At 39.2% G+C, this 20103-nt stretch overlaps 1 protein-coding gene across 1 annotated transcript in view; it reads right to left on the reverse strand.

Annotated features, from left to right (window-relative positions):
* Positions 1-3182, reverse strand: part of DZIP1 (DAZ interacting zinc finger protein 1) — an 89236-nt gene extending 86054 nt beyond the window's left edge. The window contains exons 1-4 of the mRNA XM_077158540.1: positions 2920-3182; positions 2108-2204; positions 1593-1801; positions 3-235 (exon numbers count right to left, since the gene is read on the reverse strand). Coding sequence (XP_077014655.1) covers positions 3-5 — 3 coding nt within the window. The 5' untranslated portion in view covers positions 6-235; positions 1593-1801; positions 2108-2204; positions 2920-3182. The remainder of the gene's footprint in view (positions 1-2; positions 236-1592; positions 1802-2107; positions 2205-2919) is intronic.
* Between the last annotated feature and the right edge of the window lie 16921 nt (positions 3183-20103).

A 20103-nucleotide genomic window follows, 5' to 3' on the forward strand; every position in this document is an offset into this window, starting at 1 on the left:
ACCATGTTTGGAAGCTAGGGCGCCGCCTCTGATTGCATCCAAGGAGGCGGGCGGTCTCGTCTAACCCGGCCGCCGCCGCCACTCTCCTTGGGAGCGGGAAAAAGCCGGGTCCCCCGCTGAGGCGGCGGCGGCCGGCAGAAGTCTGGGCGTCCAGGCCGTTGCTATGACAGCGCCCCCGGCCCAGACCCGGAGTAGTGGGCGCCTGCCCGCGCGAGGTCAGCGTGTACCCAGGGCCCTGCGGGACCAGAAAAGACTTGTGGAGGGGCCCAAGTGGACACATCCGCCTACCCGGAGAAGGGGCCTGCTGGGCGCTGACTTCCGGGGACACCACCCTCCTAGGTCTTTGGCTGAACACTACATTTTCCTAAGGCATGGGGGACCACGCTGGCGGGAACTTTTGGTACTAGTTACTCATCCTCTGGTTATTCACTCTTGTCCTTGTCTTAGGTTTTGAGATTAGAAATAACTAGGCACCACCATCTTTTACAAACAACTTAGAGAAAAATAAGCAACAAAACTATGTAAAATCAAATAGGGGGCCTTCTCAACATGAAAAAGTCAGAATGGGCACTGCCTAAACATAGATTGGAAGGATCAAAGGAGGAACACAGGATTTAACAAAGGAGTCTTGCTGATGAATCACTTTATTGATATTTCTTCTCGCCTCCAGTGTTTTGAAGCAGCTAGAAGGAAAAACCTGAGATGGCAAAATGGTGGCACATGACAAACTCTGGGATTTGTTCTGTAACTACTTGTTGAAGTGTGCTTTGAAGATTGTTGTTTTTCTTTCTTTGCTTTGTATATATATATTTTACAATTCAAAAACGTTAAAAAAAAACGGAAATAGGGGAATGTGGTAAGGAGGGCATTGGCTATAAAAAGGCGGGAGGGAAGTTTCTGTGGCACTGTATTTTGATTGTGGTGGTAATTACCTGGTGTATACATCTGTCAAATTTCATCGAATTGTACACTTAAAATAGGTGCATTTTTGTCTATTACACCTCAACAAAATTGATTTGAAAATTAAATGGGAGGGGTGCATGGGTGGTTCAGTGGTAGGGTGCTCTCCTTTCATGTCAGAGACCAGAGTTTGATTTCTGGACCATGCACCCCCCCAAAAAAAAAAAATTAAATGGGAGGAGGTATGTAGGAATTCTCTATGGATTTTGCAACTTTCCTGTAAGCTTGAAATTATTTCAAAATTAAATTTTTGAGATAAATTAAATCTGTAATTAATTCCTATTTGATGGCAGGTTTTTCAAATTTCTTACATTCAAGAAACTTTTTTCTAAGTAGTCTTTCTCCCTTCATGAGTTGGCAGCCTAAATATTAACTTCTGAAAAAAGTACAAACCAAAAAACTCCTCCTCTCTCTTTTTTTTTTTTTTTTTGCATGGGCAAGCAGAGGGAATCGAACCAGGATCTTCGGCATGGCAGGCAAGAACTCTGCCTGCTGAGCCACCATGGCCCCAATATGTATATCTTTATTTGTCCCCCCAAAAGGATACATTTTCAAACTGCTTAAGGTAAAAAAAAAAAAGTTATCTGGGAGAGAACGTTAACCATTAGCTTTACCATCAAGTTTGTAATTACCGTACAAACTTATATCCGTGCTGCATTCTGTTCTCCAAAAAAGTGAAAATATTTCTAGCAGCTCCTTGTAGATTCTGGGCCTCTCTTTCTTGGGGCTTCTGGGCACTGCCTGTGGTTACCACAGAGATGGATAGCTGAGGAAAATCCAGACATTCCTCAGTGTGCCAGCGAGGCCCTGCTTGGACCATCAGGAATTTTTTTTTACTTTCCTAACAGACAAAATGTGCAGAAGAGAAAGGAAAATACAATTCAGAGCAAAGTTATCATATTAAAGATATTTTTAGCACTTTCTAGATAGCAACTAGAAATAAGCCCATATGAAAGCATCCAGGAATATACAGTTCATATGACTTTATGGAAACCATATTTCCAAGTAACGTTTAATAGGCCTCTAGGAAAAAAAAGCCTATTTAACGTTTCACTGCTGTCATTTACTTGCTGCCCGATACTGAACAAATATGTAAACCCTAGGACTTAGTTTCCCCATCCGTTTAAGGACATCAGGATCTACCGACCTGGTAGGTACACGGGAGGTCAGTTCCATCCACTGGACTGCAGGCTCAGCAGTAACAAGGGTGTGCTCCTTCTTGCTCACGGTTATATCCCCAGCATCTGGCACAGGACCAGCAACAAGAGGGCATATAGTATCTGCCGAATGAGTTCCTGAATAAACAATGCGCGAATGAATTACTCTTAATTAAATAAATGCCAGCTCCCAGTCCCCTATTCCTATTTTCTCTGCCTCTGGCCTGTTAGGTGGATGAACTGATGCTCTGGGCCAGGCAGGGCTCTCGGAGCTGAACGTAGAAGCGGCTCCGCGCACCCTTGCCGCGGTCCCCGCGCCAAGGCGCGTGGAGCCGGAGCGGCTCCAGCCTCTGCTCGCTCATCTCGGTTTGCAGTGGCCATTCCTACCTGGAGCGCCGTGCTGTTGGCCCACCCTTGCCCCCGTGGTCCGATTTCGGTCACAAAATGGCCGGAACAGGAAAGAAGGGGGAACACTTTCCCGTTCCCTCCCCCTCTTCACCCCGCCCGCCCCCCACTCCCGGACAGGGCCCGGGACAGGGCACCGCGCCTCCTGTCTCGCGCGTGGGCCGCCGCCCGAGTGCCGAAGCCGCAAAAACAAAGCCTGGGAAATGCGGACCCCGGTAAGGCCTCGGAACCCTTTCCTTAGAAAGCAAACAAGGGGCTGCGGTGGGCACGCCAATGAGGGCTGCGGCGCGCAGCGCCTCGGCTCACAGCAGGGGAAGGCGGGAGGACCGCCCCATCTCACAGGCACCTAAATGTACTGTCAGCCGCTGGCTTCGGCGCATCCCGGGCCTCCGCTCACCCAGCTGTGCGCTCCTCGGCGGGCGCCGGGCGCTGCAGGCAGATTGGGATGGCAAAGGGGATCCAGACTCCAGAGGCACAGTTCGCGCAGGCGGTGCCCGCGGAGGAGGAGGAGAAGCAGAGCTGGTAGAGGTGGGCCGACCTTTTCTTCCAGGGCGCAGGATAAATTGTCTCGTCGGGGCAAGTTGTGGCGAGGCTGGACGGCTGGCGCTGCTCCCGGCCCTCCGAGACTCGGGGCTGCGGGCGCCTCGGAATCCCCCACCCCCCCTCCCGCCCCCTTCCCCTCCGCGTCTTCTCTCTGGCCTCTTCGCTCCCAGCCCCGGCTCCTTCTGGCAGCTAGGCGGAACCAGACACTTCTGGACTGCAGCGCTAAAATGCGCTCCGCCAATCCCGCTGCGGGTGCAGACACGTGGTGTTCTGGCGGCTCCGTTGCTAGCTCCGGGTGTTAGCCGCGAGCAGGCTTGTCAAAGAAAAATCAGCTTTTCTCCTACTCTGCTGTCGGCTTGACTCTCTACTAGTTTATTTCCTCGAAGGGCTTTATGTGAATTAGCTCCCAAGAAGAGTTGCGTTTTAATCGTAGAAGTCTGCACGTGGAAGGAATCTTGAAGAGGCTATCTAATACAGCCTTGCCTTGTAATGATGTGGGAAACGAGATTTCGGACGACTGACTTTCGCCAAATCGCCCTAGGATTTAAATCCAAGTAGATTTCCACGTCATTTTCGGTTAAGTCGGCATAAAAAGTTGTTAAGGACTAAAGATATGAACCTCTCCTGTTGGTCAGGAGTAGTGTGACTTTTTTTTAACACCTAAAATTAGAACACGTGGTCCAACAATGGAATGAAGTACAGTTTTTAAGTAGAGAGTAATCTAGAAAATGCATATACCCTCTTAGCAACCATGAGGTTGACCCAGTTTGAGAAATTTGAGTGCATCATTTGCAAAATATTAGGGTCTGCTGTAATAAAATAGATGGTAAATTAGAAAGAAGCAGCTTACAGAATTTTAGGTAGACAACAATACTATAAAAGTGCCTTTCCTTGTGCTTCTCCCTGACAGAAACAACCTTAAATGGTAGGTTAGCATAAGTTTTAAAACATAGTAACAGCTCAATAAATATTGATGTTGAATATTTCACTTTTGTTTTTACTTGAAATCATAGGGCCTGGGATTTATCATTTAAAAATGCTTTGAATTTAAAAGAGAAACGTAGATCCCCAGTACTGTGGGTAAAGATTGCTAGGTAGAATTTTCAGGCAATGAGGTAGATAGAGCCATGGCTTTGCAAAATCTACCCTAAACCCCTTTGTGGAGTTGTATGTGTAGTAGATAGCTGCTTAATTAACATTATTTGATAACACTCCATTTCAGTTACTTGTATTCCCCTTTACCCACGGTCAGTTTATTTAGCCACAGGTATAGAGTTAAAAGAAAGAAGATGAACCGGTTAACTCTGACGTGGCATGGCAGCCATCATGCCATCTTGCTACTTTGTACAAACCACTTACCGTGGTTATCACATTCAATTTTATTTTAACCATTCATGTATCTCTCGACTACACCCAACTATAAGAATGTATATGCCTGTATGCACTAAGTGCTCAAATAAATTTTTGGTTTTTCAATGTATTTTAGAAGGACCCTCTATGTGCCACCCTAATTACATTCTTCTCCATGCTCACACAAGCAGATATTGTCCTAATTTTTAGGCTAATCATTCTCTTGGTTTTCCTTATAGTTTTTTGTTTCTTTATTTTTGAAAAGTCAAGTAGTGGGTACAAACCCAGCTATGTAGGGATGAGTCAAATGAGTATCTGTGTCAGCACTGCCTTTAAACACAGGCAGGAGGGCATTGGCCCTGAACTGGCCCACTGCATGGCAACTCAAAAATCTGATGTATTAATGGATTGGGTCCTCCAATATTCTTTGCTACCCCTTTCAGACCATGCCCCAGCTACTTAGCATATCAGAATCTCCTGCATGAACAGCCCAAGCCATCTTTCAGAGCCTGTGTAGACCTCTTACCTTTTTCTAAAGTTGGACTGTGGGCTGATGGTTCAGCATAGAGAGTAGCTCCAGGCAGCAATATGCAAGGTGTTTAAGTAGCTTGGACATACAGGCTGGAAGGTACATACATGTGCATGTAAGGATGCTGACTGGTTGGGCTATGACAGGATGGGAAGAAAAAAGGGATGCCTGGGAACTTGATTGGGAGTCCAAGAATTCTAAATTCATGCCAGGGCTTACAGTCTTAGATTACTTTGATTAACATAAAACTTGATCCTGATGGGCCAAGGGGGCATACCTTGCTGACCTTGTATTGGGTGATACAAGGAGAAGACACATAGGCCTCCAATTGCACTCTTAGGCCAGGTTGGCATATGTTAGAGCCAGGCCTGCCCTGTGTCATAATTTGGGTCCAGACCGAGAGTTTACAGTAGCCCTTCTGGGAACATTAGAAAGCAAGATCGTAAGCAAATCCTGGGAAACATGTCTAACCACCTCGGGGCAATAGATTGATAATACACTCAGAGGGAGTAGGCTGCTCTGTTTTCTGTTTTGTTTTATTTGTTTGTTCTCTAGAACACTTAAGAGGTGGTCAGAGCAGAACTCTGCTATGAGGTGAATATCCTCAGCTTATCCAGGCAGCCGAAGCTAGAGGGGAGAGCACACGTGGTCCAGACAAGCCAAGAACACGTGGTCCAGACAAGCCAAGAATAGCTATAAACCTTAACCAGATTCACCCATATTTTCTGTTCTGGGGTTGAAAAGATAATAGACTGACAGCAGGTATTGTCACCAAAAAGGATGCTTTGGTGACAATATTTTGGGATGTCTGAAAATACGTTTAGTTTACCTTCACACTTGATTATTAGGTGGGTCTGGTCTGTAGAATTCTAAGTTAGAAATACTTTTCCTTTAGAATTTTGAAAGTTTCGTGCTTCCAGTATTTTAGATTTGAGAAGCCTCACACCATTCTGATTCTTTTTCCTTCCTATATGACCTGTTTTTCACTCTGGAAAATTATAGAATTTTCTCTTTAGCTTCTGAAATTTCACTACAATGAGACTTGATTTGGGTATATTTTCATTTACAATGCTGGGCACTCTGTAGCCTTTTCAGTCTGGCAACTCCTATAGTTCTGGGAAATTTACTTGGATTATTTTATGATTATGTCGGAAAGAAAGCCATACCTGAAAGAGAATAAATGCTTACCCGATTGTGGAGGAGAAAAGAATTTATTCTTGATCTTGCAAGAACAGGCACACAACTGAAATATGGTGGCTGGCGCACCGAGAGACAGAATGCCGTAGATTTTATACCCTAAACTTAACATGCAGGTCTCTCCTGTGTTTTCTGCTGATTGGATACTCCAGAGGTTCCAGCCCATCTGAGTAGTCTAATTCAAATCTCCCACCAAAAGTTCCGGCTTTTTTGATTATGTAGTACATCCCTGTCCCTGCTCATTCTTGTTTAAACTTGTTTTTATCCATATAAGGATCTGGCGCCAATTCTAGGCTTACGTCAGAGGCCCTCTCCTTTCCCTGTCTGCAAGACTGGTCCGAGCTGGTTTTGCAGCCTTTTGTTTTTAGTAAGTTTTCATTTTTCCCATTCCACACCGTATTGTGTGACAGTTAAACTAAACTCTATTCTTATAATTATTTTTTTCTCTTCTGTTTTCTCTTTCTCTCTTTCTGAAACTCTTACTATTTGGATGTAAAGGACTGGCCCTTTAATTGTCTTGTAGTTTCTATCTTGTTTTTCATCTTCTTGATATTTTGCTCAAGATTTCCTCAATTTATCATTGAATGTTTTTATTGAGTTTTTCCATTTTTAATCACATTTTTAATTTCTTAAATGTTTTTGTATTCTCTGCTTATTTTTAATATCATCCTATTCTTTTCTCATGCATTAAATATCCCTTTTATCTCTGAGTATAGTGATAATACATATTTTTAAGTTTTTTTCTTCCAGCATGATTTCTGTTTCCACTAGTTGCCTTAGTCTATTGGTTACTTTTGATTTCTTGCTTCTGTGTTAGAGTATTCTTCAGATTTCTGGTAGTCCTTTGTTGTCCTTTATCATAATTAGAAGTGGGTGGACCTCATCACCTCTAAATTTTATATATAGTAATCTGGGTAGGCCTTTTGTTGGAGATCCCCAGCTTTCATTTTTGGATTGGTCAAGTTCCCCAAAGAAAGCTCTAGGTGTTTATGGAGAGAGTAGATGGTGGTATTAATCTTTGCATTCACCATTTACTAAAGAGCTGATCCCTCAAGCCCTCTGTTTTCAATGGTTAACCTATGGACTCAGCTGTGCCCAGCATGCATGAATTTAACCAACTTTGTTTACTCTTCTCCTGAGAATAAACCTCCAAATTTCTGTAAGGTGGCTGTTCTAGTTTGCTAGCTGCCAGAATGCAATATACCAGAAATAGAATGGCTTTTAAAAACGGGAATTTAATAAGCTGCTCGTTTACAGTTCTAAGGCTGACAAAATGTCCCAGTTGAAACAAGTCTATAGAAATGTCCAATCACAGACATCCAGGGAAAGATACCTTGGTTCAAGAAGGCCAGTGAAGTTCAGGGTTTCTCTCTCAAGTGAGAAGGCACATAGCGAACACAGTCACAGTTTCTCTCATCTGGGAAGGCACATGCTGAACATGGTCAGGGTTTCTCTCTCATCTGAAAGGGCACATGGCGAACACAGTGTCATCTGCTAGCTTTCTCTCCTAGTTTCCGGTTTCATGAAGCTCCCGGGAGGCATTTTCCTTCTTCATCTCCAAAGGTCACTGGCTCATGGACTCTCTGCTTCATGGTGCTGCAGCATTCTCTGCTCTCTCCGAATCTCTTTCATTCTCCAAAATGTTTCCTTTTTATAAGACTCCAGAAGCTTATCAAGACCCACCCAAATGGGTGGAGACCTGTCATCACCTAATCCAGTTTAACTACCACTCCTGATTAAATCACATCTTCAGGGAGATGATATTACAGTTTCAAACATACAGTATTGAATAGGGATTATTCTGCCTTTATGAAATAGGATTTAGATTAAAGCATGGCTTTTCTAGGGGACATACGTCCTTTCAAACCAGTACAGTGGCGGAGTATAGCCAGGCTCCCATTGACATGAAGTTGGGGTAGGGATTTAAGAATCCAACTGCTTCTCAAATAACTTTCCTACCTTATTTTAGTGCCCCTCATGACTAGTTCCAGAGATACTTGGTGCTGCTAATTTCTTAACCTTTTTTTTATTGTATAGTATAACATATATACAAAGCAAATAAAGAAAAAAGCAATAGTTTTCAAAGCACTCTTCAACAAGTGGTTGCAGGACAGATCGCAGAGTTTGCCATGGGCTACCATACGATCTTCTCATATCTTTCCTTCTAACACAAACTTGTGTGCCAGTTTGAATCTGTGGTGGACCCCAGAAAAGCCATGCCATTAATCCAGATTCAGTATTGCTGGGTGGGAGCATTTTGATTGTTTCCATGAAGATGTAGCCCACCCAATTGTGGATGGTAACTTTTGATTAGATGATTTCCATGGAAGTGTGTCTTCACCCACCGAAGGTGAGTTGCTTACTGGAATCCTTTAAAAGAAGAAACATTTTGGAGAGAGTCCCTTTTTGGTAGAGCCACAAGAAAGCCAGCAGATGCCACCATGTTTGCCATGTGCCCTTGCAGCTGAGAGAGAAACATTGAACTTCATCAGTCTTCTTGAACCAAGGTATCTTTCCCCGGATGCCTTAAATTGGACATTTCTATAGATTTGTTTTAATTAGGACATTTTCTCGGACTTAGAACTATAAACTAGCAACTTATTAAATTCCTCTTTTTAAAAACCATTCTGTTTCTGGTATATTGCATTCTGGCAGCTAGCAAACTATAACATACTGCTCCAGAATATAGGAAGCTAGAGATCTTAAATATTTTTTCACCATTGCAATCAACTTTTTTCCTTCTTTTTTTGTGGAAAAAACATATATACAAAAAAGCTATAAATTTCAAAGCACAACACCACAATTAGTTGTAGAACATATTTCAGAGTTTGACATGGGTTACAATTTCATACTTTAAGATTCTTACTTCTAGTTGTTCTAAATTACTGGAGACTAAAAGAGATACCAGTTTAATGATTCAGCATTCATATTCATTTGTTAAATCCTATCTTCTCTGTATAACTCCACCATCACCTTTGAACTTTCCATCCCTTTCTTTATGGGTGTTTGGACTATGGTAATTGTGAAGTTTTCATATTGAAAGGGTCTATCAGGAATATGGGGTAGGGAAATGGAACTATTTGATGTTCTGAAGAGGCTGGTCTAGGTTTCAGGACTTGTCTGGTCCAGGGACCCATCTGAATTTTGCAGGTTTCTGGAAGTTACTTTAGTGTATGGAACCCTTGTGGAGTCTTATATATTGCCCTAGGTGTTCTTAAGGATTAGCTGGAATGGTCCTGCTTGGGGGTTTGTAGGCTATAATAGATAGCAAGGTCTAACTGAAGCTTGTATAAGAGCAACCTCCAGAGTAGCCTCTCAATTCTATTTGAACTCTGTCTGCCACTAATAGTTTATTAATTACACTTCTTTCCCCCCATTTGGTCAGGATGGAATTGCTGATCCCATGGTGCCAGGTCTGGATTCACCCCTGGGAGTCATCTCCCACATCACCAGGGAGACTTTCACCCATGGATGTCATGTCACATGTATGGGGGATGGCAATGATTTCACTTGCAGAGTTGGGCTTAGAGAGACTGAGACCACATCTGAGCAATGAAAGAGGTCCTCCAGAAGTAACTCTTAGGCAGGCCTATATGTAGACTAAGCTTCTTCACTACCTACATAAGCTTCACAAGAGTCAGCCTCATAATCAAGGGCTTGCTTATTCATTTGGGTGTCCCTAAAGTTTGACATAGAATCAGGGGATTCCGTGATGGTAAGTTAATAGTTCCATATTCTTTCTCCCATCCCTCAGGGGACTTTGCCAGTACTATTTGATTATCTGCTTAATATCCTCTAGGATGTTACCAGGCATTGCAATAATCTATACAGGATTAAAGGACCTCTTTCTTATTCTGTGCTCCCTGCATTTCATTTGTTCAAATGAGCTATACAGATAGGTTGAATTAGATTATGCACTGCAGAAAATTTCAGTTCCAGACCAAATAAAACTTTCTTCCATTGGCCAAAGAGTATGTGTGGTTCTAAAATATAGATACTGTCTGTCTTATTCCTATGTTCTGAATTACTTTAACCACAACCTGTTATCTTGAAATATCAGGTTATATATATAAAACAACCTCTCAATATCTAGAAATAATAATCACCACTCTGGACTTAATGTGTATGCTCTAAAAGCTTACAATCTAGGCCCCTGTTTTCTTATGAGTATTTTCTAAATGTGACCATGCCATCTTGTTCTTTTGTTTCTGCTTATTTTGTCTCATTAAATGTCCTTCACATCGTTACATGTCTCACGACTTTGTTCCTTTTTGTAGCAGCACAACCTTCATTCATAAATATACACCATCGTTCACCAATCTACTTCTCAGTCAGTGCAAACTTTAGCCACCTGCATTTATTGGGCATCATGTATAGGGCCCAAAGTCCACAGGCCATCAACATTCTCAATTTTAGATAATTTCATTCTTCCCAAGAGAAAGAACATCAATAAACACACCCTCAGCAAACAGGAAATCTAAAACTCCTCTTAACTCTTGTCCCTCCCCCCATTATTTACCTCTGCTGTTGTTGTGGTAGTGCTGATGGTTTCCTTTTGAACATCTCATAGCATGTGTTCTAGTTTTCTAGCTGCTGGAATGTAGCACACCAGAGACAGATTGGCTTTTAATAAAAGGGGATTTATTTCATTAGTTCTTCAGAGAAAAGGCAGCTAACTTTCAACTGAGGTTCTTTCTTACGTGGGAAGGCACAGGGTGATCTCTGCTGGCCTTCTCTACAGGCCTCTGGGTTCCAACAGCTTTTCCCGGGGTGATTACTTTCTGCATCTCCAAAGGCCTGGGCTGTGCTGCGAGTGCTGAGATGAGGTATGCTGAGCTGCTTGGGCTGTGCTACACTGTGCTATCTCATTTGAGCACTAGCCAATTAAGTCAAATATCATTCATTGCAGCAGGCACGCCTCCTAGCCAACTGCAGATGTAATCAGCAACAGATGAGGTTCACATACCATTGGCTCATGTCCACAGCAACAGAACTAGGTGCCTTCACCTGGCCAATTTGACAACTAAATCTAACTACCATAGCATGCAATAGCAGTTTTCCCCCTGTACCCTGGACTTAAACACTGTTTGTACAAGAATCGTTTCTTTGAAGTAATTCTCACGAGAACTAATTCATATTTCTTCTGTTAATCAGTGGGACAGGTAGGTCTATACAACCCCTTTCAATCTTGTTCATCTTCAATATGGTAATATTACTTCTACACGCACTAGAGAATTGCCTTCACTCCTATCTATTCCCTTACTTCATTAGCTAATGGTTAACCCATCTCTAGCTTTTATGTATCTCTGAGTCCCCTATATTCTGTATTATAAGTCTCTGATTATACCTTTATGCTGGTCATAAAAGTGGAATCAAACAGTATCTACCCTTTTGTATCTGGCTAATTTCACTCAGGATTATGTCCTCAAGGCTCCTCCATCTTGTCATGTGCTTCAGGACATCATTTTGTCTTACTGCTGCATAATTTCATCATATGAATATACCACATTTTGTTGACCCACTCTTCTGTTGATGGGCATTTGGTTTGTTTCCATCTTTTGGCCTTTGTGAATAATGCTGCTATGAACATCGGTATGCAAATGTTTGTGTCACTGCTTTCAGCTCTTCTGGGTATCTGCCAAGTAGTGCTATTGCTGGCTTATAGGGCAACTCGATATTTAGTTTCCTAATGAACAGCCAAAAAGTTTCCATAGTGGCTGCACTATTATATATTCCCACCAGCAGTGCATAAGTGTCACGGTTTCTCAACATCCCCTCGAACATTTATAGTTTCCTGTTTGTTTAATAACAGCCATTCTTATAGGTTTGAGGTGGTATCTCATTGTAGTCTTGATCTGCATTTCCCTTATAGCCAGTAAAAATGAGCATTTCTTCATGTGCTTTTGAGCTATCTGTATTTGTTCTTCAGAAAAATGCCTATTCATATCTTTAATCCATTTTATAATTGGGTTGTTTGTTCTTTTGTTGTTGAGTTGTATGATTTCTTTGTATATACAGGAACTCAAACCTTTGTCTGATATGTGATTTCCAAATATTTTCTCTCATTGAGTTGGCTGCCTCTTCACCTTTTTGGCAAAGTCTTTTGAGGTGCAGAAGCATTTGATTTTGAGGAGTTCCCATTTATCTATTTTTTCTTTTGTTGCTTATGCTTTGGGTGTAAAGTTTAGGAAGCTATCTCCTATTACTGGTCTTGAAGATGTTTCCCTACATTTTCTTCTAGAAGTTTTATGGTGCTAGTTCTTATATTTAGGTGTTTGATCCACTTTGAGTACATTTTTGTGTAGGGTGTAAGATAAGGGTCCTCTTTCATTCTTTTGGCTATTGATATCCAATTCTTCCATGCCCAATTATTGAAAGGACTATTCTGTCCCAGTTCAGAGGATTTGGGGGCCTTGTCACAAATCAGTTGATCATAGATTTGGTGGTCTATTTCGACACTCTCGATTCAATTCCATTGGTCACTGCTTCTATCTTTGTGCCAGTACCATGCTGTTTGGACCACTGTAGCTTTATAATAGGTTTTAAAGTCTGGGAATGTTAATCCTCCCACTTTGTTCTTCCTTTTAAGGATGTTTTTAGCTATTCAGGGTCTCTTTCCCTTCCACATGAATTTGGTAATTAGCTTTTCCAATCTCCAAAGTAGGAGAATTGATTTTAACTATATCTAGACTTCCTATCCACGAGCAGGGAATGTCTTTCCACCTATTTAGATCTCCTTTGATTTCTTTTAGCAATTTTATGTAGTTTTCTGTGTACAAATTCATTACGTCCCTACTTAGGTTCATTCCTAAATACTTGATTCTTTTAGTTGCTATTTTGAATGGAATTTTTTCCTTAATTGACTCCTCAGCTAGGCCATTTCTTTGTATAGAAATGTTACTGATTTTTGCACATTAATTTTATATCCCATCACCTTGCTGAATTTGTTTATTAACTCAAATAACTTTGCTGTAGATTTTTCAGGATCTTCCAAGTATAGTATCACATCATCTGCAAATAATGAGAGTTTTACTGCTTCCTTTCCAGTTTGGATGCTGTTTATTTCTTTGTCCTGCCTGATTGCTCTAACTAGAATTTCCAGCGCAATGTTGAATAATAGTGGTGACAGTGGGCATCCTTGTCTTGTTCCTGATCTTAGGGGGAAAGCGTTCAGTCTCTCTCCATTGAGTATGATGCTGGCTATCAGTTTTTCATATATTCCCTTTATCATATTGAGGTAGTTACCTTTGATTCCTATCTTTTGGAGTGTTTTTATTAGAAAAGGATGCTGAATTTTTTTTTAATGCTTTTTCAGCATCAGTCAACTTGATCATGTGATTTTTCCTTTTCGTTTTGTTAATGTGCTGTATTACATTAATTGATTTTCTTGTGTTGAACCATCCTTGCATTCCTAGGATATACCCCACTTGGTCATGGTGTGTAATTCTTTTAATGTGTTGTTGTATTCAATTTGCTAATATTTTATTGAGAATTTTAGCATCTAGTTTCATTAGGAAGGTTGGCCTATAGTTTTCCTTCCTTATAGCATCTTTACCTGGTTTTAGCATTAAAATTATATTAGCTCCATAAAATGAGTTAGGTAGAGTTCCTTTTTTCCTCATTTTTTTGGAAACGTTTGAGCTGGATTGGTGTTAGTTCCTTTTGGAACGTTTGATAAAATTCCCTGTGAATCATCTGGCCCTAGGCTTTCTTTGTAGGAAGATTTTTGATGACTGATTGAATTTCTTTACTTGTGATTGGTTTGTTGAGATCTTCTATTTCTTACTGAGTCAATGTAGCTTGTTTGCATGTCTCCAGAAATTTGTCCATTTCATCTAAGTTGCCTAGTTTGTTGGCATATAGTTATTCATAGTATCCTCTTATGATTTCTTTTATTTTTTCAGGGTCTGTGGTAATACACTCCTTCTTATTTCTGATTTTATTTATTTGCATCCTCTCTCTTTTTTTTCTTTGTCAGTCTTGCTAGTGACCCATCAATTTTATTGATTTTCTCAAAGAACCAACTTCTGGTTTTATTGATTCTTCCTGTTGTTCTTTTGTTCTCCCATTCATTTATCTCTGCTTTAATCTTTGTTATTTCTATTCTTCTATTTGCTTGGGGGTTAGTTTGCTGTTCTTTCTGAAGTTCCCCCAGGTGTGCTGTTAAGTCCTTGATTTTTGCTCTTTCTTGTTTTTCAATATAGGTATTTAGGGCAATAAGTTTCCCTCTCAGCACAGTCTTTCCACATCCTATAAGTTCTGATAAGTTGTATTCTCATTTTCACTCATCTCCAGATAGCTACCGATTTCTCTAGCAATTTCTTCTTTGACCCACTTGTTATTTAAGAGTGTGTTATTTAATCTCCTTATATTTGTGAATATTCTCATTCTTTGGTGGTTATTGAGATCCAGCTTCATCCCATTGTGATCAGAGAAAGTGCTGTGAACAATTTCAATGTTTTTAAATTTATAAAGACCTATTTTGTGCCCCAGTATATGATCTATCCTGGAGAATGTTCCATGAGCACTAGAGAAGAATGTATAACCTTGTGCTTTGGGGTGCAATGACCTATATATGTCTGTTACATCTAATTCATTTATCAAGTTATTTAACTTCTCTATTTCCTTGTTGATCTTCTGTCTGGCTTTTCTATCTATAAAGGAGAGTGGTGTATTGAAGTTTCCTACTATTATTGTTGAAACATCTGTTACTCCCTTCAGTTTTGCCAATATCTGTCATATGTACTTTGGAGCTCCTTGATTGGGAACATAAACATTTATGATTGTTATATCTTCTTGGTAAATTGACCCTTTAATTAGTAAATACTGTCCTTCTTTGTCTCCTATGATGTCTTCACATTTAAAGTCTATTTTGTCTAATATTAATATAGCTACTCCTGCTTTGTTTTGGTTACAACTTGTGTGGAAAATCTTTTTCCATCCTTTCATTTTCAATCTATTTGTATCCTGTGTCTAAGATGAGTCTGTTGTAAGCAACATATAGCTGGATTGTGTTTCTTTCTTTTTTTTTTTATTAATTAAAAAAAATTAACTAACACAACATTTAGAAATCATTCCATTCTACATATGCAATCAGTAATTCTTAATATCATCACATAGATGTATGATCATCATTTCTTAGTACATATGCATCGATTTAGAAAAAGAAATAGCAAGACAACAGAAAAAGAAATAAAATGATAATATAGAGAAAAAATAAAAATAAAAATAAAAAATACAAAAATATATAAGAAAAAAAACTATAGCTCAGATGCAGCTTCATTCAGTGTTTTAACATAATTACATTTCAATTAGGTAGTATTGTGCTGTCCATTTTTTTTTTTTTTTAGAAATCATACCATTCTACATATGCAATCAGTAATTCTTAACATCATCACATAAATAGATGATCATCGTTTCTTAGTACATTTGCATCGGTTTAGAAGAACTAGCAATATAACTGAAAAAGATATAGAATGTTAATATAGAGAAAAAAATAAAAGTAATAATAGTAAGAACAAAACAAAACAAAACAAAACAAAACAAAAACCTATAGCTCGGATGCAGCTTCATTCAGTGTTTTAACATGATTACTTTACAATTAGGTATTATTGTGCTGTCCATTTTTGAGTTTTTGTATCTAGTCCTATTGCACAGTCTGTATCCCATCAGCTCCAATTACCCATTATCTTGCCCTGTTTCTAACTCCTGCTGAACTCTGTTACCAATGACATATTCCAAGTTTATTCTCGAGTGTCGATTCACATCATTGGGACCATACAGTATTTGTCTTTTAGTTTTTGGCTAGACTCACTCAGCATAATGTTCTCTAGGTCCATCCATGTTATTACATGCTTCATAAGTTTATCCTGCCTTAAAGCTGCATAATATTCCATCGTATGTATATACCACAGTTTGTTTAGCCACTCGTCTGTTGATGGACATTTTGGCTGTTTCCATCTCTTTGCAATTGTAAATAATGCTGCTATAAACATTGGTGTGCAAATGTCCGTTTGAGTTTTTGCCCTTAATTCCTTTGAGTAGATTCCCAGCAATGGTATTGCTGGGTCGTATGGCAATTCTATATTCAGCTTTTTGAGGAACCGCCAAACTGCCTTCCACAGTGGTTGCACCATTTGACATTCCCACCAACAGTGGATAAGTGTGCCTCTTTCACCGCATCCTCTCCAGCACTTGTCATTTTCTGTTTTGTTGATAATGGCCATTCTGGTGGGTGTGAGATGATATCTCATTGTGGTTTTGATTTGCATTTCTCTAATGGCCAGGGACATTGAGCATCTCTTCATGTGCCTTTTGGCCATTTGTATTTCCTCCTCTGAGAGGTGTCTATTCAAGACTTTTTCCCATTTTGTAACTGGGTTGGCTGTCTTTTTGTTGTTGAGTTGAACAATCTCATTATAAATTCTGGATACTAGACCTTTATCTGATATGTCGTTTCCAAATATTGATTCCCATTGTGTAGGCTGTCTTTCTACTTTCTTGATGAAGTTCTTTGATGCACAAAAGTGTTTAATTTTGAGGAGTTCCCATTTATTTATTTCCTTCTTCAGTGCTCTTGCTTTAGGTTTAAGGTCCATAAAACTGCCTCCAATTGTAAGATTCATAAGATATCTCCCTACATTTTCCTCTGACTGTTTTATGGTCTTAGATCTAATGTTTAGATCTTTGATCCATTTTGAGTTAACTTTTGTGTAGGGTGTGAGAGATGGGTCTTCTTTCATTCTTTTGCATATGGATATCCAGTTCTCTAGGCACCATTTATTGAAGAGACTGTTCTGTCCCAGGTGAGTTGGCTTGACTGCCTTATCAAAGATCAAATGTCCATAGATGAGAGGGTCTATATCTGAGCACTCTTTTCGATTCCATTGGTTGATATATCTATCTTTATGCCAATACCATGCTGTTTTGACCACTGTGGCTTCATAATATGCCTTAAAGTCCGGCATCGCTAGACTTCCAGCTTTGTTTTTTTTCCTCAAGATGTTTTTAGCAATTCGGGGCACCCTGCCCTTCCAGATAAATTTGCTTATTGGTTTTTCTATTTCTGAAAAATAAGTTGTTGGGATTTTGATTGGTATTGCATTGAATCTGTAAATCAATTTAGGTAGGATTGACATCTTAACTATATTTAGTCTTCCAATCCATGAACTGGGTATGCCCTTCCATCTATTTGGGTCTTCTATGATTTCTTTTGGCAGTTTTTTGTAGTTTTCTTTATATAGGTTTTTTGTCTCTTTAGTTAAATTTATTCGTAGGTATTTTATTCTTTTAGTTGCAATTGTAAATGGGATTCGTTTCTTGATTTCCCCCTCCGCTTGTTCATTGCTAGTGTATAGAAATGCTACAGATTTTTGAATGTTGATCTTGTAACCTGCTACTTTGCTGTACTCATTTATTAGCTCTAGTAGTTTTGTTGTGGATTTTTCCGGGTTTTCGACGTATAGTATCATATCGTCTGCAAACAGTGATAGTTTTACTTCTTCCTTTCCAATTTTGATGCCTTGTATGTCTTTTTCTTGTCTAATTGCTCTGGCTAGAACCCCCAACACAATGTTGAATAATAGTGGTGATAGTGGACATCCTTGTCTTGTTCTTGATCTTAGGGGGAAAGTTTTCAATTTTTCCCCATTGAGGATGATATTAGCTGTGGGTTTTTCATATATTCCCTCTATCATTTTAAGGAAGTTCCCTTGTATTCCTATCTTTTGAAGTGTTTTCAACAGGAAAGGATGTTGAATCTTGTCAAATACCTTCTCTGCATCAATTGAGATGATCATGTGATTTTTCTGCTTTGATTTGTTGATATGGTGTATTACATTAATTGATTTTCTTATGTTGAACCATCCTTGCATACCTGGGATGAATCCTACTTGGTCATGATGTATAATTCTTTTAATGTGTTGTTGGATACGATTTGCTAGAATTTTATTGAGGATTTTTGCATCTATATTCATTAGAGAGATTGGCCTGTAGTTTTCTTTTTTTGTAATATCTTTGCCTGGTTTTGGTATGAGGGTGATGTTGGCTTCATAGAATGAATTCGGTAGTTTTCGCTCCGCTTCGAGTTTTTTGAAGAGTTTGAGGAGAGTTGGTACTAATTCTTTCTGGAATGTTTGATAGAATTCACATGTGAAGCCGTCTGGTCCTGGACTTTTCTTTTTAGGAAGCTTTTGAATGACTGATTCAATTTCTTTACTTGTGATTGGTTTGTTGAGGTCATCTATGTCTTCTTGAGTCAAAGTTGGTTGTTCATGTCTTTCCAGGAACCCATCCATTTCCTCTAAATTGTTGTATTTATTAGCATAAAGTTGTTCATAGTATCCTGTTATTACCTCCTTTATTTCTGTGAGGTCAGTAGTTATGTCTCCTCTTCCATTTCTGATCTTATTTATTTGCATCCTCTCTCTTCTTCTTTTTGTCAATCTTGCTAAGGGCCCATCAATCTTATTGATTTTCTCATAGAACCAACTTCTGGCCTTATTGATTTTCTCTATTGTTTTCATGTTTTCAATTTCATTTATTTCTGCTCTAATCTTTGTTATTTCTTTCCTTTTGCTTGCTTTGGGATTAGTTTGCTGTTCTTTCTCCAGTTCTTCCGAATGGATAATTAATTCCTGAATTTTTGCCTTTTCTTCTTTTCTGATATAGGCATTTAGGGCAATAAATTTCCCTCTTAGCACTGCCTTTGCTGCATCCCATAAGTTTTGATATGTTGTGTTTTCATTTTCATTCGCCTCGAGGTATTTGCTAATTTCTCTAGCAATTTCTTCTTTGACCCAGTCGTTGTTTAGGAGTGTGTTGTTGAGCCTCCATGTATTTGTGAATTTTCTGGCACTCCGCCTATTATTGATTTCCAACTTCATTCCTTTATGATCCGAGAAAGTGTTGTGTATGATTTCAATCTTTTTAAATTTGTTAAGACTTGCTTTGTGACCCAGCATATGGTCTATCTTTGAGAATGATCCATGAGCACTTGAGAAAAGGTGTATCCTGCTGTTGTGGGATGTAATGTCCTATAAATGTCTGTTAAATCTAGCTCATTTATAGTAATATTCAGATTCTCTATTTCTTTATTGATCCTCTGTCTAGATGTTCTGTCCATTGATGAGAGTGGTGAATTGAAGTCTCCAACTATTATGATATATGAGTCTATTTCCCTTTTCAGTATTTGCAGTGTATTCCTCACGTATTTTGGGGCATTCTGGTTCGGTGTGTAAATATTTATGATTGTTATGTCTTCTTGTTTAATTGTTCCTTTTATTAGTATATAGTGTCCTTCTTTGTCTCTTTTAACTGCTTTACATTTGAAGTCTAATTTGTTGGATATTAGTGTAGCCACTCCTGCTCTTTTCTGGTTGTTATTTGCATGAAATATCTTTTCCCAACCTTTCACTTTCAACCTATGTTTATCTTTGGGTCTAAGATGTGTTTCCTGTAGACAACATATAGAAGGATCCTGTTTTTTAATCCATTCTGCCAATCTATGTCTTTTGATTGGGGAATTCAGTCCATTGACATTTAGTGTTATTACTGTTTGGATAATGTTTTCCTCTAACATTTTGCCTTTTTTTTTTTTAATTTTTTTTATTAATCAAAAAAAGAAAAGAAATTAACACAACATTTACAAATCATTCCATTCTACACATGCACTCAGTAATTCTTAGTATCATCACATAGATATTTGATCATCATTTCTTAGCATATTTGCATCGATTTAGGAAAAGAACTAGCAAAACAGCAGAAAAAGATATAGAATGTTAATATAGAGAAGAGAATTAAAATAATAATACTAATAAAAAATATATATATATATATATAAAAAGGAAAAAGAAAAAAACAAAAACAAAAGATACAAACAAACAAACAAAAAACTATATTTCAGGTGCAGCTTCATTCAGTGTTCCAACATAGTTACATTACACTTAGGTATTATTGTGCTGT

This window comes from Tamandua tetradactyla, chromosome 4 (genome assembly GCF_023851605.1).
Source record: "Tamandua tetradactyla isolate mTamTet1 chromosome 4, mTamTet1.pri, whole genome shotgun sequence".
NCBI classification, from domain to species: domain Eukaryota; kingdom Metazoa; phylum Chordata; class Mammalia; order Pilosa; family Myrmecophagidae; genus Tamandua; species Tamandua tetradactyla.